The following is a 27,130-nucleotide window of genomic DNA, read 5'->3' as shown; positions in this document are numbered from 1 at the left end:
TACAGTTCCAAAGACACCAAACATGAGCCGATGACATGTTCCCATTTAGAAATTACACTTGTAAAATTGAATAAGGTAATGCCAATGTTGTTCTATAGGAGAGGTAGGCTGTGCAGTAGTGAAAAATGATTTTAGAAGTACATGTGCAACATTTTAAATACACTGCACCCTGCCCTCTGGGCTATCTAGGTACTACCCCAGAGGTGACATATGCATTAAGAAGGAAAGTTTGGGCCTGGCTAAAGGTTTATTTTGCCAGGTCAACATGACAGTTCAGAACTACACGCACAGACTGGAATGGCAGGCCTGAGACATGTTTAAAGTGCTACCTATGTGGATGGCACAATCAGTTCTTCAGGCCCACTAGTGGCATTTATTTTACAGGGCCTGGGTACATCTAGTGCCACTTTACTAGGGACTTATAAGTAAAATAAATGTGCCTATTAGGTATAACCCAATCTTAGCATGTTTTAAGGAGAGAGCACAAGAACTTTAGCACTGGTCAGCAGTGGTAAAGTGTGCAGAGTCCTAAGGCCAGCAAAAACAAAGTCAACAAAAACAGGAGGTCTGAAGGAAGACATTTAGGGGGAAAACACACAAAGGGTGCCACGTTTAACAGGGCTTTTGTTTCAAGAGTTGAACATTGTATTTTCATATCCAGCATCATAACTTCACTTCCATGGAGAGGAATTGGTTCTACTGTTGTCTGATAAACTATTATTAATGGGGACAACAATCAAACATCAAGCAAGGCATTACACTTCAGGAGTCTAGAAAAGACACTGGCAACTTCATTTTTAGATTTCCCCAGCACACCGCTTTTGCTTGTGAAATCTATTGTATATAATATAAATCTTAAAAGGGGTTTACATCCCGCCTCCTTGCTTTTCATTGGTTCCTGTGCTTGCTGCTTACTTTTCCTCAATTTCTATTGGCTGTAGCATACTGTTTCCTGATATTCCTGTTGTTCCTCATGTGCTTCTCTTATCAGTTTCCTGTCGCACAAGTAGTGTTTCCTTCTGGTTTTCTGGAACTATTTTTTTTAAGGTTTTGCCTACACAGCGCTTGCGCAGCGCTTGTTTTTATTTTTGAAGTGCTGGCATTTCTGTTTGGCAGCTTCATTCATTTGTCAAATATTTTCGCCATCCGATCCGATGTCTTTTATTACTTTATCTGGTTTTCTTTGTTAGTATATAAAAATGGACCGCTACATTCTCCAGGCACATCCCAGACTACTACTGCCATCTGCCTTTATGCCTCCAAATGACTCAGGACTGCTGATCAATCTTTCTGACAATCCTGTAGACTCAATGCACATGCGCCTGCCTCTTTGAAGAGACATGTTCCCTTACAAGCATGCACTTGTTAGGTTTGGCCTGCACAGTGCTTGCGCTGTGCTTGTCAAATCGATTGTATTTAATAGAAATGTTAAAAGGAGCTTACATCTGGCCCCCTTGCTTTTCACTGGTTTCTGTGCTTGCCACTTAATTTTCATCTGTTTCTATTGGCTGTAATACACTGTTTCCTGGTCTTCCTCATGTTGCTCCTCTTGTGCTTCTCTTATCAGTTGCCTGTTTACCAAGTACTGCTTCCATCCACTTTTGTGGAGCTATTTTTTTAAGGTTTTGCCTGCACAGCGCTTGTGCTGTGCTTGTTTTCATTTTTAAAGTGCTGGCATTTCTGTTCGGAGGCTTAAATAGTTTGTCAAAGTTTTCACCATCCGATCCAGTGCCTTTCATTAGTTTATGAGGTTTTCTTTGTTAGTCCATAAAATAGGGCCACTACATTCTGCCAGCCCGCCCCAGACTACTACTCCCATGACTCAGGACTGCTGCTCAATCTTTCCGACAGTCCCAGAGACTCAATGCACATGCGCCTACCTCTTTCCGAAGAGACGTTCCCTTACGAGCATGTCCTTGTCAAGAGACATTCTTTTGCTGAACTGACTACAATACCGCGCTTTGAAAAAGCAATTAAATTGTACATGGCTTACTGACAAAGGAGGGTTTATAACTTGTACGAGAAGCCTGCACAGAGGTGGCTGGAAGGGGTACACCCAGTGCTTAATTTGTAAATAAAAACGTGCCGGTGCCCAAAAGTCCTCCTCTTAAACAAGCGGCTGCTGCAATTAAAAGCGGGAACACGGAATACTGAGGCAGCATAATCCTGAAGCGATCTCGGGCCTCTTCAATCCATATCAAGCCACTCCCTGCGCCTTCAGCTCACTCCTGCAGCTTTCTACTTTCTCTCTTTGTGACGCTTTTTTCGTTTTTCCCTTCCACCGTCTTTCCCATATGTGTCTTCTGCTAGCAGCAAATGTTGAGGCAAAAGAATAAGCCCCAGGCCCTCAAAAATAAGTGCTGGTGCTCAGCACCGGAAACAACAAGCACAAATTAAGCACTGGGTACACCACACCCAGACATGCACTGTAAACCCCGCCTTTATTTACTCCTCATGCCCCTTAACATACACACGTTCTGGCCCACGTTTGGGGCAGGGGACTTTTGGGAAGGTCTTAGCCGGCATGATGGCACCACTCGGGGGAGAGTGAAGGACCGGTAATGTCTTTGTGTTTCTCCCCATTCCCGATTCTGTACTCACTCACCTCAGTCTTTGATAAACCATATTGACACATGAGTGAACGTATTACTGTCAGTGTTATTGGAGGCAATGGTGGAAACGCCACCAAGTAGTCATTTTGTTGACACCCACAGGTTCTCTTTGTAGATATTTTTTTTTGTTCTTGCTGATGGCGTGTGGTGAAGGAGTGTCTGCCCCGACAGCTCACGTGGACCACTGATGCCTCTGCAGGGCCTGGTGCGCATCCTTCTCGTCATCCCGCAGCCCCCAGCGAGGATCACTTCCAGGCGGGATTAGTTTGCCCCGGAGGCAGGGATTTGCCCTTGCTCTACCTTTTGACCCTTCCAGCCCTCTGGTGTGTAATACTCATTTTAGCAGACTTTCACTCATGCCAGGCAATTTTAATCGTTGACATCATTCTGGACATTTAAGCTTCCTTCACGGAGCCGGCTTCCCATTTCCAAACAGTGGATGCTGACAGGGGGAGAAGATTTGTCTGGGTGCATTTTAACAATGAGGGTTTTGTGGTTTTCCAATCCCATGCTTGTGATCATTTTCGCATTGAAGCAAACACTGGGTTGACGCTATATTCAGATGCTAACTTCAAGTGTTGTTCCCTAATATGCACATGTCTCTAAAATAGGCACAAAATCATGTGTACAGCAGGTGTAAACCTAATTTATGGATGGGATCTTATTTCCTCCCGAATCGTACCAGTTAGGTCTAAATGGCTGTCCAAGAGTTTTATGTAGCGCTTTAATTCAATAAGGGGAATCTAGTGCTTCTGCAAGCATTATTTTATTGAAAGATGAGTTCTCTTTTTCTGGTACTATGATGCACTGCTTTCACATATTTAGGACTGAATTGCTGTTTGTTATGATCAGGCCGCTGGAATTATGCATCAGGGAAACCAAATTATCTGTCATTGTTGACTAAATTATGCTACAACAAAAGGCTAATTCTGCTGTGTAATGCAGTACATTTTGAAGCAGTACTTCTCCGTTGTGTCATTCTTATTCATTAGCACTGTTTGGACAAAGATTTCACCTTATTAATATGTTTAACACCTAAATGCAGCACTCAGCATCTGCGCAACAAAATGCCTGACCCTGCATGGTATAACATGTGGTCGTGTTTTTAGTAACTTCGGATCCATTTGATCTAGACACTTTTCTAGTTTTGTTAAAATATGCAAATTATGGAGAAGATGATGAATTATGTGGCCACTGCAGCAAGTCAGTAATTATGTGAAAAAAACACAGTAGCTGAATCACAAAATCCCTGTGGGCCTGGTACAAATTTATACATGGTTTGTTTAGTTTTCAGATATTTTTTGTAATGACTACATCTGAAACTTAAAAAAAGACACAAACTAGCTCACTGGGTTAAGCGCCTGATTCAGGGATTTGTGTGCAACATTTAAATTGCGGGTTTGACTGCCCTTCAGCCTTGCATGTTTGAGAGGTTTATAAACTAAGCACCAATATGCCTGATAACAAGAGCATCCAGGTATTTGGAGGGGAAGATACATTTTTTGAATGTGTAGTACTCTGTATGCATATGATTAATGTTCTACAATATAACATCTATAGCTATTGTTACTGCGTGAATTGCAGTGGTTTAAAACCCACTATTTAACGGAATGCTATTATCAATAGTTGCATAGATTCCCTACAAACCCTCAATCGCCTCTGCATTCAAATCTGCTTTTTGGGCGTCAGTTTTTTATAGTGCCAACATTACCTGAAGGTACAAAAGCACCGTATATTACACTAGTTACTTCATACAGGCACACAGGTAAGTAATCACTTGTGCATTTAAACCTGCTTTTCACTACTTCATTTTACGGTCAGTTTGATATAGCGCGAACATCACGCGAAGTACTGGAGCGCTTTGTATTACCATTAGTTACAGCACTATATATTGTCTTTCTCGAAAAACAAATCATAACACTTTTACAGAGTTTCTTTAACTTATATTGGACAACTGGTCACCAAGTTAAAACTTTATATATATATATATAATTAATCCCATAGGCGAGTCCTATTGCATTTGCCAATGCTTGTTACTCCTTCCCAGTGGACACCCCAAGACTGAGAGCTCATAAATAGCATAATGTTAACCATTCCACACTTTGCACCAATAAGCCACTGTGAATTGTTAACTTTTTCCTTCCAAATACCAATTCTTTTTTTCCCTAATATATAATGAATTTATTCTTTTTATTTATTGGTCCCACTTTACTCTTGAGATCTTCCTCTTCCTCTGAAGGCCACCAGATGTTAGATCCAATATGACAAAATAACCTTCACAAAAGGAGACAGTTAATGCGATCTCACACTTGGGTGTAAACGATTTGTCTATTCCAAAGGTTCTAAGTTGATTTGCGATATAGGGTAAATGTTTACTGGAGCCAGGAGACAACCCCGCTTTTAACCATTTCCTATGTGTGGGGTATTGTGCTGTTAATCTTCCATTTCTTGTGACCTCTACTCTGACCCTGTTAAAATGTACAATACGAATTACAGAAAGTAGATCAACTGGCACAGCTATCCCTCCATTACATCTCACTAAACTGGTCAGCAGCATTAAAAGTGGCCTTTAATTCTGTGAAGCAGATAAATACACCTCTCTGCTCCATGGGCCTCGAGACCACCACCCCCAACTTCCCCAGTGCCCTCCCCACACACACACATAATGCTAAGCAAGGGTCTTGAGCCTAATAATTAGGCCGGACTCCTACATACTCAAAAATAATACATTTACTGATGTTGACCAATTTATTTAATTGATCTAGTATTAATTGATTCAACAATCGCTGCTTTGCAACAAAAAGTACTGGGACACATTAAAATGTGTGCCAAGTTGCGATGTCTGTTTTTTCGATGTTGCCACCTGGCGTGGGCCAGCATTCAGCAGCTGTGCAGATGGTGGCTAGGAGGAATGGCTCTGAGGCACATCCCTTCTGAGAAACTCACTGAAACCCTTACCAGGATTGCTATGGAGGAAGTTTTTGAGAGGTGTCAGGGGCACGGAAAGGAATGTGCCAAGACTCTCTCGGTACATCTGCTGGGGACGCATGATTACATTGTAGGGGCTATAGGACCTTTTGTAAAATACCACCTTCTTGTTCCACAACTGCACGGTATATGGAAGTGCAGAGCGTGGAAGGACTAACAGCCAGTCTGCATAAGGTTATAACTGAAATTAGCAAACTAGTTAGAAAGTTATATTTTGAGAAACTTCCCTCAGATCGAATAAGCCATAAAAAACTTTGAAAGTGGAAATGTGTCAATTTTATTGCAAAACATTGAAGCTATAGATGCACTCCCTCTACTATGCGGTTTGGTGTCCAATACCCCCAGAAAAGATTACCGAAACCACTGCCATATAAAGCTAAACAAGATATGTATAGTTGTGGGCGAATGCATCTACATCAACATATGTTTCGAGTTGGAGGAAGAGACCCAATTTGCACGTCTGGCCAGCTTCAACTGTCTCATCAGGCCCAAAACAGTTCATAATAAACATACATATATAGATGCATACAAGGGCTGTCAGTCAGCCTTCTTTATCCTTTGATCTGTGTAAGTGTCATTCACATGTTGGTTCCACACAAACCAGCATAAAAAATGGGGCATTACATTAGCTCACTTCATCCGCTGGCTCTCTTGCACTACGAAAGACGACGTTTTGACTAAGAATATGTGCTGAGCTGCCGGAAAGGGACTGCAATTCAGTGTATTTGTATTTATGTATTTAGCATATTTCTTATGTTTTGTAATAAATTACATTGGTCGATTGTCAAGGTCAGACCTACAGACTTTATCAGTGCTTATTATTCTGGAGAGAGTTGCCAGTAGATGCTTTTGACCATCAGATGTTGGTCATGCAAATCAAATTCATGGTCTGGAAGAAGCCAGAAAAAAAGAGGAGTCGCTCTTGATTTGAAATTAAAGAGGTTATTTTAACATGATCATTGACAATGATTTCTTGCCACCGAACAATTATGTTAAAAACCTAAATATACTGTTGTGTGTGCTTCTCCTGATGAGCAATTTCGGTACAGTTAAAACTTAAACATTGGCGATTCCTGGCTTGCCCCTTGCGGCCCCTAAGACTGCCGTTGCGACCCCCGGCCTCAGAGGCGGCAATGTCAGTGCCTGGAGCACAGTGTCAGCCCTTATTTTCAAAATGCTTTTAAATGTATGTTGTATGCGTGCTTGCAGGTGGGTGTGTGCTTACATTTGGGAGTGTGTGTAGATGTGAATGTGTGTGTGTAAGCACTTGTGCGAGAGTTATATTTAAGGGCAGATGGCGTGTGATGGGCGCGTGATGTCACTTTCGTTGGCTACCCCTGGCATTTTGGTGAATTGACGTCAGTGGTGCCATCCATACACAAATTGAAAATGAGGAGAAGAGACAACACTGACAGGCACATAGGAGAGGTAGACCAAAGGTAGTGCGTGACGTGAAAGTAGGGAGGAATTCTTTGGCTTGAGATCAAAGTAGAGAATTTTTGTATGGGATGAGGTCCAGGTAAGAAAACAAGCTTTTTCCTGGAGAAATGAAAACACAAGGATATTACCCTCACGGGTGAACGATCTGGTGTATATTTTATTCTATTGTTTGATCTTTTAGGGTGCACAGTTGGAACAACAAACGTTGAACAACAGATGAGAGACATGAAGGACTCTGGGAAAGAATCAAAAGTGAAAAGAGTGCCAGTGATGCAGAGATCACCGCAGAGGAGAGCTCAGGGAGACAGCACCGTATTTCAAGTCTACAAAGGAGTGAAAACCTTTGCCTTCTGTAAAGCCATCAATCTCATTGTGACGGGTGGTATCGACAAAATTATTCGCATGTGGAACCCATATATGACAGGGTAATTATTCTCTCCACACAGTAATGTATACATTATCGTTAGAAAAACACATTTCTCTTGCCAACATGGGGTGGAATCATAAACGTATTCACTGCTCGATTTTCCAAAACAGCGCAATCTACTGTAATATGGTAACACTTTGAGTTAGTGTATGAGCTACATATAGCACAGCGTGGAGACATGGAGCACCAGCTAATGCTGTGCTGTCTGCAGTTTACTCAGTAACTAATTCAATTACAGACTTAGGGCCATATATATCAACATTTTGCGCTGGTCGAAAGTCACCAACAATGATGCAAACAACCGCAAAGCATTGAGCGGTTATTTACTTTGAAGCACAAACTTAACTTTGCACATCTTTGCATCAAAGGGGCTTCCCATGGGTGGAATATGGTTGTGTCCATGCCAACACCATGGTTTTTAACGCAAAGCCATAACTACTAACATTTGTAGGCAAGGCTTTGCACAAAAATAAAATAAGCCTCGTTGAGGCAGACATGAAGTAGGAGAATTATTTTTGCTCCAAACCTTTCCCACTGTGCTTCTGTGCTGCACTGTACAGCACACATACAAAGTGTGAAACGTCTGAGCACAGAATTTTTTACTAGAAGGATACCCTTGCGGTACAACACCTCTGCTAGACATCATGCAAACACCTTTGCAGTGGGGCGTGGCCAACGATCCGGAGATGGCGCACGCTTAATCCCCTTGCTCCGGAGAGGCCGACATAAAGCGTGCCATCTCCGGGAAACTCGGAGCCCGAGTGCGGGCGGCGTACTGGGGACCGGTCCTGGAGGTGACTGGGCCCCCGTTCTGACCCCGAGGTGGGTGACGGGGCGAGCACGATTGGGGACTACGAAAGAGGCCGGCGGCCCTCCCCCTCAGCTGGAGCCGGGGCCTCGCGCTGGGCTGCGGGCCACCGCCGAGCATAGGCGGAGAGCAGAAGGCGGAAGGGAGGACCCGAGAGGGTCTCTCTGAAAGTGAGACACCGGGGCCCAGGAGTCAGCGCTGGATGAGGCGCGAGTGGCGCTGGGCCGCACCCGATCCCCCGGGGGTTGGAGAAGCCCGGCGGTGATCGGGAGGCCCTGGAGGGGCCAGGCCCCCAAAAACCTGAAGCTGGATTGAAGCGGATGGCCGGGGCCCAGAGGGGGGTCACAGACGGGTCTCCCCTGCCGGGGCGATGCCGGGGTCCTGGAATAGGACCGCGAGGAGTGCGGTGAGTGGAGCTGGGCCGCCCCCGGGCCCTGGGGGAGTGGAGAAGCCTGGGGAGGACCGGGGGGGCCCTGAAGGGGTAGCGCCCCTTAGTACTAGAATCAGCTGCTGGCCCGAGGTGAGCGCGGTCCTGAACGGTGACTGGGCCGACCGGTGAACGTGCTGCTGGGGCCCCGGTGGGGACATCGAGCACGGTGCAGAGGGCGTGGCCCCGGAGCTGGTGGGGAGCCAGATACCGTGCCAGCAGGAGGAGACTGATTACCTTGGGACCGGTGCGGACAGCAGTGGGCCCTGGTAGCTGGGGGCCCCTGAGGGCCATTACCGGACTGTAAGACAAGAGCTTGCCCCCGCCGAGAGCGTGAACGAGCCTGCGGTCCCGCGAACAGGGAAAACTGGAGACCAGACCGAGGAGACGATCCTGGCACTAAGATAGAGCCGACCACCTGGAGGGCCCAAGCCAAAGAGGAAGAAAGGTGGCCGACGGAACCAGTGGCTGAGGGGGAGCGCCCTGCGGAGGAAGCAAGTGGCAGACTGCTTGTCATTAGCAGCCGACAGGTCGCCCTTCGGGTCTGTGAACACGGGCAAATCTTGAAGTGAGTGGCACCACGGATGGGCGGCTGGTGGGCCCAAAACTCGGGTGCCGGCAGAGTGCGCCCAAATAAACAGCTAACACTGCAGTGTGAACTCTGAGGAGGCGAACGTGTCCCAGCAAGAGTGTGGGACCGGCCAGGGGCCTGCAACACATCACCGGACCGGGGCAGGCCGCAGGGGGAGCCCTTGAGCCTCTGAGTGGGCGACCCGTGAAGCTGCGGCGGAACTGGGTGAGTCGTGACCCTGAGTGCGAGACGTGCTGAGGAATGATCGGGAAGTCCGGAGTGGAAGAGAGTAGACCTTAACTGCGGACCGACAACACAGGACCCTCCGGCTCTGCAACTGAAAGCTGGAGATAGCTGGCGTGGTCTCGGGGGGCCTACCCGGCGTCCACCCGGGGATTGTGGCCTGGCATGCGGTGACTAAGGTGTGGGTCTACAGGAGGAGGAGAGCTCATGATAAGACTTGGACTTGCACACTGGGGCCGTGACCCCCCCCGACTTTTTCAACCGATGCCCCCCAAGGGCCGACACAAGTGTAAAATCATGGACCCCGCGACAACATCAGGGCATAAAGAAATGGAAGTACAAGGCCAATCACAAGTTAACGTACAGGATACCCTGGACAAAATTCTAGTGGCGATTGAAGACACAAAGACAACTCTGCAACGCAACATCAACCAAGTAGCGGTTGAGGTGGGTCTACTGAAAGCAGACCATCATAAACTGGTGGACAGAGTCAAAGAAACGGAATCCACGTTGGCGGTCATTGGGCAGAAACAGGAAGATCTTGTGGCTGAGGTGACTCCCCTTGCTACCAGAGTGGCACGGCTTGAACAGAGGGCCGAAGACGCGGAGGGGAGAAACAGGAGGAACAATGTGCGCGTAATGGGCCTCCCCGAAGGGGTTGAAGGAGACAACATGGTGGAGTTTCTGGAGAAATGGTTCAGCACAACGGTTGCACCCGGGTGCCTGACCCCCTTCTACACGCTGGAGCGCGCACATCGAATGCCGTCAAAGCCTCTTGCTCCTGGCAGACCACCCCGTGTAGTGATTGCCAAATTGCTGAACTACAGAGACAGAGACATCCTCATACAGAAGGCCAGAGAGATAGGCCCGTTTAAAGTAGCGAACGGAGAGGTGACGCTATTCCTGGACTATACACTGGATGTTCAGAACAAGCAAACTTCATTTTTGGCAGTCAAAAGGGCCTTAAAAGAAGAAGGGATCCAGTACTCGTTGATGTACCCAGCCAGGTTGAGAGTGATAATGGAAGGGAAGACCACTTTTCTTCAGTCCCCGGAAGAAGCATGGGAATGGCTCGAAAAACGCGGGCCCCAGAAGGGGCAACCGGCAGACGGGGGCCAGGCTGGGAGCCGGGCTCGCCGGGCCCCAAGGGCACGGAGTTAGAAAAAAACCGCTAGGAAGAAGGACATAGGAAACGGGCGCTCACAGTAAGTCCATACAGTCAAGTTCACAGAGTGTTTTTTGTCATGGTGCTCATGACAGGAGGATCTTCCTGACTCCTCCAATGTTTCAAAGGAAACTGACAGTAGCAACAAACAGCTGTCAGAGCACTCACAAGAGTAAAATTTAAGAGTATGGTGATGTAATAAATCCTCTGTGTGAAGGGCAGTCACGCCAGGCTCTGTTTCAGGATAAATTTATTTCTTGAAGTAGTTCAATCATGATAGGAAAATGTCCTTGAAATCATATACAATTAGCCTCCACAGCCAACACGTGTTTCGTCCAATGAGAGATCCCTCTCACGGACTTCATCAGGGCTGTAAAATTGAGAACACATTTATATCTAAGTACATGTCATCTCAGGCAGACAAGTTAAGAGCAGCAATTATCATGAGTTTTGTGCAAGTCAAAACATGCTATATGTGACTTAATCTCCCAAGATTTGGACAATAGAAAATGTGCTGCAATCCATTTATAAAGGGTCAAACATTTTGAGTCAAGTTCTCATAAGTAGTCAATGTTCTACCATATAGGAGTTATATCACCAAGTGATGATGTGTGAGAAGAGTTATAAATAAATACGAACGTCACCAGAGTAAGGACTGTAGAGCAGAGCATATGTATATATAGAGTGAGAGAAAAAAGGAAAGAAAGAGAAGACCTATTATCCCACAGATATGTATTATCAAAGTGTCAGGAAGATCAACAAAATAAACATAAATAGGTAGAGATATAAAGTACCAGTCCTATAATAATAGATAACCCGATCTGATATTGCGCGAAAATGTGTCTAAACCTATGATAATATCGGAACTGTGAACCCCATCAGAGTTGAGACATACCTTAAAATCAGGTACTGCCTGTGTTTAACGGTACACTTATCGTGATCTAAGAAATCTGTAAAGGCAAGGAGTGCGAGTAATTATTGTGGTGACTATTAATAATATGATGTCTAATAGAATTGTTCATGCCACCACATCTAATAATAACCAGTCCGGTCTAACACTGACCTCGTGTGATGAACGTAGTAAATTATCGCATCCCGGTATAGTACTGCAGAAATCCTAATATGTGAAATGGAAACGAAATGGAGGAAACGAATACCATCATTTCGAGTATAATAGAGAACAACTCAATAAAAAAACTACTCAACGTTGAGCTCGAGTAGTTGAGTACATAACACCCCTCAGCAACGCTCACCTAAATCAAATATGCTAGTATCTTGATGGGAACATCATAACCGTGGACAGATCATTGCACGGCCGTGACCGATATCTATCTTCGTAGAACGAGCGTCTGAGAACCGGCGCTTTTATTTATGATCACGTTCTTGATGATAACATAGAGGAGGGACTACAGTCCGCGCACTGATGAAAGAACAGGCGCCATCTTGAAAGGGAGTTGATATAAAGTGAATATATAAATTATATGTAAGCGAACAACTAAAAACTATTTCTGAGCCCAAAATTTGTATCTACTAGGTAGTCTCTCTTCCTCTATATTGTTTATAGTTATTTGCTGGTGCGCATTTATAAAGGTCGTATCTTCACTATTCTGTAAGTGTTAGATACAAATTTTGGGCTCAGAAATAGTTTTTATTTGATTTATTTTATTGATTTATTTTATTTTGATATTTGATTTAGGTGAGCGTTGCTGAGGGGTGTTATGTACTCAACTACTCGAGCTCAACGTTGAGTAGTTTTTTTATTGAGTTGTTCTCTATTATACTCGAAATGATGGTATTCGTTTCCTCCATTTCGTTTCCATTTCACATATTAGGATTTCTGCAGTACTATACCGGGATGCGATAATTTACTACGTTCATCACACGAGGTCAGTGTTAGACCGGACTGGTTATTATTAGATGTGGTGGCATGAACAATTCTATTAGACATCATATTATTAATAGTCACCACAATAATTACTCGCACTCCTTGCCTTTACAGATTTCTTAGATCACGATAAGTGTACCGTTAAACACAGGCAGTACCTGATTTTAAGGTATGTCTCAACTCTGATGGGGTTCACAGTTCCGATATTATCATAGGTTTAGACACATTTTCGCGCAATATCAGATCGGGTTATCTATTATTATAGGACTGGTACTTTATATCTCTACCTATTTATGTTTATTTTGTTGATCTTCCTGACACTTTGATAATACATATCTGTGGGATAATAGGTCTTCTCTTTCTTTCCTTTTTTCTCTCACTCTATATATACATATGCTCTGCTCTACAGTCCTTACTCTGGTGACGTTCGTATTTATTTATAACTCTTCTCACACATCATCACTTGGTGATATAACTCCTATATGGTAGAACATTGACTACTTATGAGAACTTGACTCAAAATGTTTGACCCTTTATAAATGGATTGCAGCACATTTTCTATTGTCCAAATCTTGGGAGATTAAGTCACATATAGCATGTTTTGACTTGCACAAAACTCATGATAATTTCTGCTCTTAACTTGTCTGCCTGAGATGACATGTACTTAGATATAAATGTGTTCTCAATTTTACAGCCCTGATGAAGTCTGTGAGAGGGATCTCTCATTGGACGAAACACGTGTTGGCTGTGGAGGCTAATTGTATATGATTTCAAGGACATTTTCCTATCATGATTGAACTACTTCAAGAAATAAATTTATCCTGAACCAGAGCCTGGCGTGACTGCCCTTCACACAGAGGATTTATTACATCACCATACTCTTAAATTTTACTCTTGTGAGTGCTCTGACAGCTGTTTGTTCCCAAGGGCGCGGAGGCCCAGAGATCGCCTGTGGATGGCACCAACGCAAACACAAAAAGAAAAAGGCAAGAGGGCGGCCCTAGAGGCGGCGGCCCGTGTGAGTGGAGGAGTGTCCCCCCCGGAGGGTTCAGGGGAGGAGTCGGATGATACAGTGGTGTCCTCGGCCGGGGACTCGGGTTGCTCGGCGCGGGCTCCCAGTGTGACACCGCAAACGGCCAACGAACTTGGATAATCCTACTACCGGAGGGCCCGGAGATATGGTACAACGGGTGAACGAGAGGCCCCTCCGGACTTGGCCACCCCCCAACCCAGAGATTCGCCTGTCCATTCAGGCTGGCGAGAACTGCAGTTATATGTTTGAACAAGTTGCACAGTTGCATAGTTTTCTGGGCTACCTGCAGTTTGGAAGGCACCTTGGGGAGTGGGAGTTGGGGTTCACAGTTGTACGTTAATTTGGCAAGATGGGTGGCGACGACCGGCTGTTGAAAAGAATTGAACATGGGAAGGGGTAAGTCAGAGGCCTGGATGAACCAAGGGCACTACTATCAGACTACTATACTAAAATGGCGAACTATAGTCTCTTAACATGGAATGTTAGAGGGATGGGTACCCTGGCTAAAAGACATAGAATCCTCTCTTATTTAAAATGAAGGGGGGTGCAGGTGGCAATGCTGCAGGAAACCCACTTAGTAGCAGGGGAAGTGGAGAAACTGAGACGCAGGTGGAGGGGGCAGGTGTTTGCCACGGAATACTCAGCGTATGCAAGAGGTGTAATGATATGGGTCAGGGCCGGGGTACCTCTAATAATAGACTCTTCCAACATTGACTGGGAGGGTAGATTTGTGATATTGGAGGGGAGACTACACGGTACCCTGATAGTTATAAGCTGCATTTATGCCCCTAACCAGGACCAGATCCCCTTCCTGACCAGGTTATCAAGCCACCTTACCCGCCAGTGCACAGGAGAATTCCTAATAGTGGGGGACTTCAATGCAATATTGGACATAACCATGGATAGGTCAACCCCACCGTTGCAGGGGGCAGTGTCAACTAGAGTAGCCAAAAAGCTAAGCGAATGGCTGGGCACCTGGGGGCTGGTGGATGTCTGGCAGGAGCAACACCCAAAAGACAGACTACTCGTATTACTCGGGCCTCCACCGGCTGCACACTAGAATTGATAGAGTGACTTGCACAGCGGGCCTTGCGCGTAACATAACCCATTCTGAGTATCTTGGCCCCACATTGTCGGGCCATAATCCCTTGCTGCTGACACTGAGGGTCTCAGAGGACAGGCCCCCCATACCATCATGGAGACTGTCTCCAGCAGCACTGGAGAATCAGGCGTATAGAGATGCCCTTCGATGCCACCTAGCGGAGCATATCGAGACCAATGGTGGATCTACCCCATCCAGGGCCACAGAATGAGAAACACTTAAGGTGGTGACGAGGGGCTTCTGCCTGGGTCAGTCGGTGGGGGTGAGGCGCACACTTGAAAGGGAACTATCTGCATTGGAGAAGGAAATACATGAAGGGGAGTTGAGACATGGACCTGAAGCTCAGGGGAACGCGGAATATAACTGTGCCCGTAGAGAACACTTCCGGATTGAGGAGCAGCTTAGATGTCATAGCATGCAAAAATATTTAGCATCATTACATTCAGAGGAAGGTAGATCAGGGAAACTGCTGGCATGGCTGGTGCGCCCGGGTGGGGGTGGCAAGCCCATCGCGAGTGTACAGGATAAGGAGGGACTTTGTAGACTCAGTCCAGGCCCAATTAATGATGCATTTACAGAATATTATACGCACCTGTATAGGAAACCTGACGATCTGGGGGAGGAGGCCTTTGAATGCTTCCTGCAGCAGATCCCACTCCCAATTCTGAACCCAGAAGAGAGGGATAGCCTGGGGGGGGTCTGTGACAGCGGAGGAGAAATGCGAGGCCATATCACAATTGGCTCCCGGAAAGACTCCTGGTACAGACGGCCTCCCCATGGACTTTTATAAAAAATACAAGTCACTATTGGTTCCCCAACTAGCGGAAATGTATACGGAGGCTTTGCATCTGGGGGAGCTGCTGTGCACGCTTCGTGAGGCCTTGGTAGTCCCGCTCCCCAAGACAAAGAGTAGGGAAGCACCGGTGACTGACTTTCGTCCCTTATCGATGCTGAACAGCGACTTTAAGATCCTTAGTAAGGTCATGGCCAGTAGGTTGCTCCCCCTTATGGACACACTTGTGCACGCAGATCTGAACGGTTTTGTCCCTGGCCGTAGCACCTCACTGAACTTAAGGCAAATTTTCGCTATCCTACATATGCCAGATGAGGAGAAGCCCCCAGCGGGGGTTTTGCTTGCAGTGGATTTCGAAAAGGCCTTCGATTCGATTAGGTGGGACTACCTCAGGGCCGTGATGTTGAAAATGGGACTAGGGGAGGGTTGGGTAAAATGGGTGGATCTGTTGTACTCGTCCCCACTAGCAAGGGTGAAGACGGGCAAAACGATATCTAACACATACCCGGTATATCGGGGAACCAGACAGGGGTGCCCCCTGTCCCCACTGCTATTTTCCTTGGCAATTGAGCCTCTGGCGGCCCAGATGTGACGGGAGGGAGTAGGTAAAGGAATTGAATGGGGCCCAACTGAGCATATTATCTTCCTATATGCTGATGATATACTTATCTATCTGAGAGATGGAATCAGTGGACTCCCGTGGGCTCTGAGGATTCTGGAGGACTTTGGGGAGTTGTCAGGGCTTCGCCTTAATCGAAGCAAAACATTTGTATTTCCCATGCTACCAGACTGTGTGCGCCCTGAAACGTGCCCGAGGGATGTGAACTGGGCCCCTCGGACCTTTAAATATTTGAGCATTCAAATATTCCACGAACTGGGTGACCTCCGGGACGGCAATCTGGGTGGGACGCTCCGCTCTCTGCGATCCTCGGTCGGGTTCTGGCGTTCGCTGAAGTTAACAATAATGGCCAGAGTAGCGTTGTCTAAAATGATTATGCTTCCCCGCCTCCTTTATTACTTTGCAAATTTTCCGTTATGGATCCCTCCGGCCTGCTTTCGTGAGTTGGACGGTTTGCTCCGGGACCTAATATGGGACGACGGTCGCAGACGCACGCCACTGACGACCATATGCAGGCCAACGCAGGTGGGTGGACTGGGGGCACCTGACTTCGAGGCATATTACCTGGCGTCCCAACTACAATGGGTATCAGGTTGGATGGTGGGTAGGGGACAGCTGGATTTGTTTACTTCCTGCGGTATGTTGGACACAGCTCGAATAGTAGCACGCATGGCAGGAAGGAAGATTGTCCCCCTGGGAGACAACCTAATGACTAATGTTGCGATGGCATGCTGGAAGAGATGCATGAGAAGGGTCGGAGTGGGCCTGAAAGGGATGGGACCGAGGGGCCAGGGGCTGGGACCATGGACGAGGGCGGGGACGATGGGAGATCTCTTCATGGAAGGGGTGCTGAGGAGTTTCACTGACCTAATAGGCGTGGGGGTTCCCCAGGGTCAATTCTTACTCTTTGGGAGGATGGTGCATACTCTGAAAGACCACTGGGATACGATCAACACAGAGCCCACTGCCCACAGAGTACTGCACCTCCTGTTGACGTCAGGTGAAGAACCCCATTTGATTGCTAAAATTTATCAGGCCCAGATTGAAGCTGCCTTGGATCCCCTGCATTCCCAGAGGGAGAGGTGGGAGAGCACGGTCGGGCGTGATCTGTCCGAGATGGAGTGGAGCAGGGTACTGGCTTATCCTCAGGCGATTTCACGTAAAACTCGCTTACAATACATTCAATATAACTACCTACATAGGACGTACCTCACTCCTCGCCGGCTGTTCCTTATATATGGGGGGACCCCTAGGGTGTGCCCCAGATGTGGCAGCGGTGATGCCATATGGTGTGGAAGTGCTCGGTGTTACAGGTTGGCTGAAGGGCGATGATAGCAGTCATGTCAAGTTTATTTGGCACGGAACTTCCGTTGACCCCCGCATTATGTTTGCTGGGCCTAAAAAATGGTACCCCACGAGGGAAAGTCAAGGGTCGCTTCCTGGACCTGGCCCTGGCCCTCTATAGAAGATTGATCACGAGGGGTTGGAAAGCCCCTAGCCACCCCTCGCTCAGTGAGTGGAAAGGCGACGTTGCGAGATGGGCCAGGGCTGAGTTGCAGGTCCTGAAGGCTGAGGAAGCCAGGGGCATCCGTCAAGCCCCCATCGCCCCAGAATGGGAGGACTTGGTGACGAGTTGGGATGATCGGATGAAGGGACCAATAGCTCCCAATGTGATAATAGTAGAAATAGGGCCCTGAGTGGGTATAAGGATGAGACAACCAACGCACCCTATAGAAGCACTCCTTGGGGAGAGCCCCTGACATTAGAAATGGAAACTGGCGAGTATACCAACTGGACGTACTCGGACATATGAGACGGGGCAGGAATAGTCACGAACTGTCACATAGATACCAAAGGAGAGTGAGAGAGAATGGTCAGTTACCCCCCGCATAATGTAGTGCCCTGAGGGAGACTTTCCCCAGCTAACCCAAGACCCACCCACATGAAGCCAACATGTTTATATATAGTTTTAGATTGAGTTAAAGCTGTTATGCGGACGTACAAAAAAAAAAAGAGTAACACAGAACCATAAAGCATAAGACCCTTTAAAATAGGAGCGTCAGAACATTTGATATGAAAATGAAGAAAGACCAAGAGAGGGTCAAAATGGGCAATAAATCGTGACACAAAACATCTGTAATGCTTAGTATAAATATGTATCTTTTAAACGATGTGTGTGTTAAGAACAGGATGTTACCATAAATGGAGTGGCATAATGTAAAACAGCAAATTGTTAATAAAAATATTAAAAAAAAAAAAACACCTTTGCAGTAAGGTGCAAAGGTGTGTGCGCTGCCTAAGGCAGCCAACTTGTGTACCAGCACTTGGGAAGAGACCAATATATATGGTGCTAAGATAGTGTTGCAACTTTGGTTGCTCTGCTGTGCTGTGTTATGTAGCATATTAGTAACTCTGGCCTTTATGCATGAAGGTTCAAGTGACTGAAAATAGGTGATTGTCCCCCTTATGCAGAGGCGAAGAAGGGGATAGTAATATGGCTTATGGTGTGGCACATGGATAGACATTGTATGGTCCATGACCTGTGCAAATGGTCCCCTGAAAAACAACAGCACTGGGCTGCTGTTACTTGATTAAGCGTAGCGAGAAATATGTTAAACATAAACAAGTTTTTCTGTAAATTGAAGTAAATGAAAGAAGACAGAAGAATCCTTCTACAAGTCATTTTAGGAACACCTCAGGTTTAAAGACATCGTACATCAAACATATAACAATATGATAAAACTAGAAAAATATATTTCCTTAACGTACGTTTTTCACCTTAGTACAGCAACTTGTATTACTGCATTGCTTGCCATTTATTAGAAGTGATGGTTTTCAAAGATGAACTCAAAAACATTAATGCCCTCTCCCCTGCTCTGACGAGAAGGCCATTAGTGAACGCAGAGTCAAGTCAGTTGTCATGCGCACTCTCTATATGGACAAGGTTGTTATTCTACATGGAACAACATTGTAGTCTTTTAAATAAACACAAGAGACATGTTTGTATAATGAACATCCTAAACTTATGTAAGTCAAGGTGCTCTCATGTGTGATTGTGAAGAAATAGGAGGCAAGGTGAAATAAAACAGTTTTCTAGGATCAGACAATTTGTTCAAGCAGCAAAGCTACGATTGACACAGGTTTTCTGGATTAACGTTGAGCAAATCATCCACGGTGCAATATTAGGTTACACAAATAAATGAATACCATTGGCTCACCAAATATACAAAACAGGGTTCAATCTGCTCAACTACAACACCATTAAACATTCCAAAAGTATCACACACACCAGTAAAGAATCAATATGTGCAACTGAAATAGATTTCAAATCATTAGTTGAAGACATTAGTGAAGCAAATTGTACACATCAATTTATCAAGATTGAAGAACAAATTATAGGGTAACCTAGTACTATCACAAATTAGGATAAGCATGTGTGGGGACGGGCTAACACAGGTGTCAACATACTAACTCAATAAAAAGGACAAAAGGGACAATCAACATTGCAATCGAATATACCTCTCCTGGATCAACATACAACTCAAGTTCGTCGACAAGACATCAAATCTTTGGCAATGTCCATTTGGTGCACCATCAGGGGAAAGTGCAGAGTAAGGGCTGCACATAGGAAAGTCCAAGAGGACAAATTAACAGTGCAAAATGCAAACGGTCTTTGCTCTGGAAAAACACTAAAAAATGGACTGACAAAAACTTTAAAAGTGCATCCGTATACTAAATGACTTTGAACAATTTGATTGATTAGTCCGACGGATCAACTTTTACGCAAAAGGATAATATCTAATGAAAATTAAAACACAAGATGATTTTGCAACAATGATGAAGATTCCCAGGTTTGGGTGATGTCCTCTCTCTTTCGGTGCGACACTGGCAATAACTAGGAACTCTGTTCATTATTTGATACATTCCAACATCTTCCTATGGCTCGCGACAGTTCCAGTGGTTCTTATGAGATCGGATGATTAAATAATAGGATCTCTTTTAATTTGGAATCTCCAGCTCTTGATGTACCACATTCAAGGTCAATAAGTGAAAACTTACACATAATACAATAGGAGTGCTCACCATTCATATGAAACAACCTGATAAAAAATTCATGTTAGAGGGGAAAACAAATGACTCAACATTTCATGTTACTACAATATGAAAAAAAGCCTCAGGTTTAGTTATGCCAACACAAGAAATTCAATGTATCAATATCATTATTATTAAAACACATATAATATACAAACTTATGAATTCATTATTAATAATATATATAAAATAAGCAAAAACATTTCAATATTAAATGCAAACTTTGCTAACGCATTACATTAAATGTGACAGAGATGTGCATTTATTTTTCTGCACACATTAGTTTAAACTAAGAAATCATCAATGAACATAAATTATATTCATTTCTACTCATAATAATTAATTCTAATGATTAATATAATTTAACATTATTAAATTAGATTAGCATTTTAGCAGGTTTTGGTAGGCACAACGTTCGCCAAGGTAGGCACAATGTACACCATATTTAAAAAGTGTACACTTTCAAAATACATGTTAGTGCAACTATATAAATTGAGTTGCCTAGTGCTGACTTCTGTGCCACTGAAGCATTACTAAAATTTATGCTCCATTAATGGGTATCTCTTTCTCTCATTTTACATCAAATGTTAGAACATTGTTGGCTGGGTCTGAGCCCTGATCAAGCAGCAACCCCTATCTTAGTCAGAGTAAGGTACAGACAAACTCTAAATTAACCTTTGCTCACTAATATACAGCTTTGCCCAGAGAAGTCAGGCTTAACTTAGAGGCAGTGTGTAAAGTAGTTGTGCAACACTTCAACGAGGAAAACTGTGAAAATGCCACACAGAAATATTCCATACCAGGTTAGCAAAATAGATCAAAATGTAATAAATAGAATAAGACCAAAGCAACAAAAATTCAATAAGTAGACCTGGAGCTATTCAATTTTAAAGTTTTAAGTAAAAAATAGAGCCAAGAAGGACAAAGTGCCATAAGGGATATCTGGTTTTCCCACACCAGGACAGAGTCACAACTCGAGGCGTCTGCAATGTAATATGGGCCGTCAACAGGGTCCCAGTTAGGCCAGCTGAACAAAGTACCTTAAATCCTGGTTGCAGAGTGTTGCGTGGATCCTGTTTGAAGATGCGTTTCCTAGCCGAGGCGATGTGTGGGTTCCAAGATGCGGTGAGGCTACATAGCGAGGTCCTGTTGCATTGATATCCAGGATCCTGTTGTGGAGCTTGTGATGCAAAGGCCAGTATCAAGGATGCATTGTGCAATTGAGGCAATGTGTCGGTTCCGATGGGCAGTGAAGCTGCAATGCAGAGTTTCGTCGCTGTCACTGAAGATCCCATTGATGGGAGGTGCAAGGAGTTTGCACCTGGTAGAGCATCGCATTGCAGCAGTTCTAAAGGCATGCTTCTAACCCAAGATGCAGAATGCAGCAACGATGCATGTCTTTTGTAACAAGTCCAATTCACACAGCAGCAGGAATGCTGCGGTTCTGCTGGAGGATGCACTGCTCAACCAAGGAAATGCATGGGTTCTGTTGGGGTGCATCACTTAGCAGAGAGGATGCATCAGTTCTGATAGTAGGCACCTAAGGAACACATCCAAGGGTCCAGGACTGGAGTGGCACCACTTGGTAGGGTAGCCTCACAGTTGGCAGAGTCCTGGTGCAAAAACTGAGTGATTGGAAGTATTTTATGTCCCTGAGACTTCATATCAGGAGGCCAGCCAACTAGCCCTTGGAGTCACCCTGGGTTCCGGATTCAAGAGATGCAGGTCTAGACCTTCTCACCCAGACATACGGCAGCAGGTCAGGACAGCAAAGCAGGAGTCCAGCAGAGTGCAGCCCAGCAGAGTGGCAGTCCAGCTCCTCCCTCCCATCCTTCCAGGATGGCCCATCAAGTCACACCCAAGCTCCCATTGTGTGTGGCTGTCTAGGAGAAATACACAAAGCACAGCTGTCACCCACCCCAGACATGTGATCAAAGATAGGCACCAAATGACTAAAGTAAAAAAATTGCAACTTTCTAAAAGTATTTTTTAGAATTGCAATTTAAAATCCAACTTCACTATAAGTTTGGATTTTAAAGTGTGATTTCACAGAACTCAAACTTGAAAGAATGATCTCTTCCCATTTTGAAATTATGCTTATAAATTGCGATAAGGAAACTCCAATGTTATCTACAGAAGAGATAGCCCTTGCAGTACTGAAGAACAAATGAAAGAGTTTTTGTTTACTCCTAGGACATATAAAGCTTAAAAGTACATGTCCTGCCTTTTAATTACAATGCACCCTGCCCTGGGTTGTGCAGGGCCTACCCAAGGGGCGATTAACATGTATTAAAAAGAAAGGTTTGGGCCTGGCAGAAGTGTTGTTTTGCCAAGTCGACATGGCAGTGTAAAACTGCACATACAGGCTCTGCAATAGAAGGCCTGAGCCATGGTTAGAGAGCTACTTAAGTGGTTGGTGCAATCAGTGCTGCAGACTCACTACTAGCATTTAAGTTACAGGCCCTTGGCACATATAGTGCACTTTACTAGGGGTTTATAGGTAAATTGAATATACCAATTGGGGATAGGCGAGTACTAGCATGTTTAGAGGAGAGAGCACAAGCACTTTAGCACTGGGTAGCAGTAGTAAAGTGCACAGAGTCCTAATGCCAGCAAAAATTAGGTCAGAAAAGTGTAGGAGGTAAGCAAAAAGCTGGGGGAAGACCTCTAAGGCTGTTAGGTCTCTCATTAATGCTTTCTCTTTAATTATTTTGTTTATATGCAACAAGGGAAGCCCATGGGTATTAAGGAACCAAGGACCATATGTACAAAAATCTGGTATTGCGACTCGCAAACTGCGAGTCTTAGAGACTCGCGATTTGCGAGTCACAATACTGGATGTACAACAGTGTACTTTACACAGTTTGCGATTCCCAATGGGGTCGCAAATGACCTACCTCATGAATATTCATGGGGTAGGTCGCAATTTGCATCCCCATTGGGAATGGCCACTCTCTTAGGGATGGTGGCCTGCTGGAGACAGCAGGTCACTATTTCTGTGACTGCTTTTAAATAAAGCAGTTGTTTTTTTGTGAGATGCATTTTAAAATCAAAAATAAAAAGTTTTCTTTTCATTTTTTGAGAGCGGGAAGTGGTCCGTGGGACCACTGCCTGCTCTGAAAAAATATTTTCGTTGCCATTCACAAAACGGAAGGGGTCCCATGGGGAGCCCTTCCCTTTTGCGAATGGATAAGCACCAGTTTGTAACTGGTGATAACTGTGATTGTTTTGCGACTGCATTCGCGGTCACAAAACAATCATACATACCATCTGGATTCAGTGTTAGAAGGGACGCCCTTGTCATGCCCCTTCCTAATACCGAATCCCAAAACTGAAACTGCGATTCGGTAATTAGTTACCGAATCGTAGGTTGGGCTTTGTACATCCCAGATAGCATTTATCAAGTTGCAAACGGGCTGATTCGCCCTTTTGCGACTTAAAAAATGCTGCGTACATCTGGCCCCAAGTGTCTAAGTATTTAAAAGGAACAAGGGTCCCTTATCAGCAATAAACAATTACTTATTATAAATAGAGATACAAGGAAACCTACATATGATATCCAAGTGGATTGCTTTTTATTAGAATAAATTAAGCCTGTTAGAAGTGGGGGAACCAAAAAGGGAAGGATCAAAAGACGTTTTCAGCTACATGCATGTTATAGTGACATAACACAACAGATACAAGCACAGTCATTATGTTATATGCAATTCACCCACCACGCAGACCTAGTGATCCTTGTCTCACAATTTAACCCTGTGAACCCTCTTTTCCATTGTTCCACAAGTATTCAAGCTGACCGGTCCTGAAATATAATTTGTACTGCTCATTATGCCTTCTCTGTAAGTGCCAAATTCCTCTCTTTTCCTTGCCTGCCATGCGGCCCACACCGACCAGCTTTTCCCTCATTTTCCTTACTTTTTTCCACGTTCTAGCCCCACTTCTTGTTTGATTGCAACCGGCACGCCTCGTTTTATTCCTGATGTTATGGTGAATACCTATGCTTCAAGGTAAAGTTTTTTGCTCCCTGTTGCACGTCACACCAGTCTTCTTTACTAGTACGGCATTCTTGCGACATCAGTTTCTTACTTATTGGTTATAGGTTCATGGTTCGACCACCTTGTCAATGTAGCTCCCCTTGTTATTTTTTTTATCTATGCCTTCCTTGGAAGTTTCAGGCCATCTCTTATTGAATATGGTTAGTGTCTTTGTTCAATCTTTTACCACTGGCACACCTCCATTACTTGCTTCTTTCAAATGCACTACTGTATTGGACAGAAAATCCTTTATCTTATTACACCTGTGTTTTTTTGTATGCAGCATGGATGGTTATATGTTCACTTTTGACACCTACTACTTTGTTTGATAGATGTAAGACTCATTTCTGATTTAAAATCTTGGCAACTAATTATTATTCTTTATTTTCCTGTTCCTGTTCCCTTTCCTTCTCCTGCTTTTTTATGTATCTTTTAGATGGCACTAGGTTATGATTGTTGTCACCACACCATTGTCTCAGGCATAATTGCTAAAGTCCTGATGATGATCTCTTCATCTTCCTAAGGGATCGAAACGTCATCGACTGATGTACCTTGACTCGATTGCTATATTTGACTGTATTCTTGTAAGAGCATTGGCACTAATAGGATGTGACTTACCAATGTGTTGCATTATGTCACTATAACATGCCTGAAGTTGAAAACCTCTTTTGATTCTTCACTTGTTTGTTCCCCTACATCTTTCATGCTTATTTTATATTCATAAAAGCAATCCACTTGGATAACATACATAGATTTCATTGTAGCGCTATGTATAATAAGTCATTTTATTTTGCTGATAAAGGATCCTTGTTCCTTTTAAGTTCTCTTTAATTCTTGGCAAATGAGGTTGGAGAGCGGGTTGCGGGCAGAAGCCACATGAAGGCTCTGCTTGCTTTGCATTTGAGGATCCAAGAGAACTTTGACCTGAGTCAGACCAAGGCATGTGGCTCGATCTTGGCCTGAGACTTCAGTCACTCACCCACCTCCATCACATGTTTATTAAGTGGGCAAAGGAAGACCATGACTCAATTATGATCAAACAATTTGGTGAACCATAAGTACCAACACCACAGTTCAGGACTCCTTGTTTCAAGGTACATAGCATTCTCACTATGCTATGTGGAGTGTGGACTATGAGACTAGGAATTCTCTCTTCCATAGGTAAAAAAAATATTTTTGGGTTACAGTCCTAATTTCATATAACATACTTAATACCTATGTTTATTTTAGGTTCTCCCTATCGCTTTAAAAAGAAAAGAGTCAAAAAATGTTCAAAAGTGATTTCAAAAGAGCCCATAATGTTTTCCATGGGGAGACAGGGATAAATGATAACTAAGATTTCTGGTACCCTGGATTCCATCTTGCTCATTACACTACAAACGGGGTGTGAGTGGTTCCAATGGTGTGACTCGAGGACTTACCTCATCAAAGAAATTACACTTTGTTTTGAAGCCTGTCCCCAATTTTAATATAGAGTTCACAGCCGGCATATACTGGCAAAAAGCTTGTATCCCAAGTCTTCTAGCGCCAAACATAAAACTTTCCCAAGATTTTTTTAAAGCCCTCGCTAACTTAACTGTGCCTGTTTGTAAGCATGCATAATGTAATGCATGGCTAAGAGACTGAAAGCAAAAGGAGATTGTGAAGCCCAAGATTCAATTTCATTCCAATTCAATAATCAAGTTACTTCTTTTGTTCACTTGACTCATCAAAGGTAGCAATAGTAAGCCGAGAAGGATTGCTCCAGTGTGTGGTAGAGGGATAGGAACTCTGATACAGCCTAACACAGTATTGTCAAATCTACGGGCCTAATTTAGAATTTGGTGGACGGGTTACTTCAGCACGTTTGCGACGGAGTAACCCATACCCTGAATTCTAAATCAGGTCCTATCTTTCTTCCAGGGACCGGTGGCTTAATTTTGAACCTTAAACAGCTCCAGGACTCAGTAAACACCATGTACATGCTTAGTTCCCCTATGCCCATCTTACAGTTCCTCCCCTCAGCCTGCTGGCATCAACGGGTCCCTTGGTCTCACCTCAGAACATAATTTGTGATCCCTAGGAACATTTGTGCTAACACCCATTATGTAGCAGATATTTTCTTATTCTATTCTCTCTTCACCTGCACTATCTGCTGTATCTATGCCATTTTAAAGTCAATGTATGTATTGTTACATTTTGTATATATTCTTCATTTTCAGGAGGAGTACTGGCAAGTTAATAGGACATACTGCTCCAATATTTCATGTAGACATCTCTGCAGATGATAACAAAATATTTTCCATTGCTACAGACAACATAATAAAGGTGAGCCCATAGCATTTAGTATGTTGGTCTTCAGTTATAGATATACATCAAGAGCCTCAGATAAAATTATTCTGAACTAATGAACAACTCAATTTAGGTCTCTACTGTTTCAATAGAAGATACTAACGTAAGCTGATTATACATGGCATTCAGTGACTGTAAAAGAGTATACATGACATAATTTCACTTTTGTGAACTGCTTCACTAAGCATTATTTTGTATCTTAGGGGTATGCCATAGATCTCCCAACCCTATAACACAAGGACTTAGTTGAATGTGCTACGTATGGGAAGGGCAAATGTAATTTGCCCGCAGACCTGAACTCTGCCCTGGGAGTTAAAGGGGGAGTTGGAGATGTGGGGGGAGTGCTTTCTGGTAAACAATCCCTTTGTTCTCAGGGATACAGTGGTGATTGGGAAACCAACCATTTGTGCTTAGAATGCCACACTCAAAAACCTGCACTAACAATAATACAATGCATGTTTGAAAACATGTATTACAGTAACCTGCTACTTAGTACCTGCACTGTGACCACAAGACATATGAAGCATTCAGAGGCGTGGATTTTAATAAAATATCTACTT

At 44.3% G+C, this 27,130-nt stretch overlaps 1 protein-coding gene across 1 annotated transcript in view; it reads left to right on the top strand.

Moving 5' to 3' along the window:
* Window positions 1-27,130, top strand: part of LOC138248527 (cilia- and flagella-associated protein 337-like) — a 513,680-nt gene that overhangs the window by 143,394 nt on the left and 343,156 nt on the right. The window contains exons 13-14 of the mRNA XM_069202182.1: window positions 7,222-7,465; window positions 26,441-26,546. Of these exons, the coding sequence (XP_069058283.1) occupies window positions 7,222-7,465; window positions 26,441-26,546 (350 nt within the window). The remainder of the gene's footprint in view (window positions 1-7,221; window positions 7,466-26,440; window positions 26,547-27,130) is intronic.

Source organism: Pleurodeles waltl, chromosome 8, assembly GCF_031143425.1.
Source record: "Pleurodeles waltl isolate 20211129_DDA chromosome 8, aPleWal1.hap1.20221129, whole genome shotgun sequence".
NCBI lineage: Eukaryota > Metazoa > Chordata > Amphibia > Caudata > Salamandridae > Pleurodeles > Pleurodeles waltl.
Note: the sequence above shows the minus strand (reverse complement) of the source record. Positions and strands in the feature narration are given on the sequence as shown.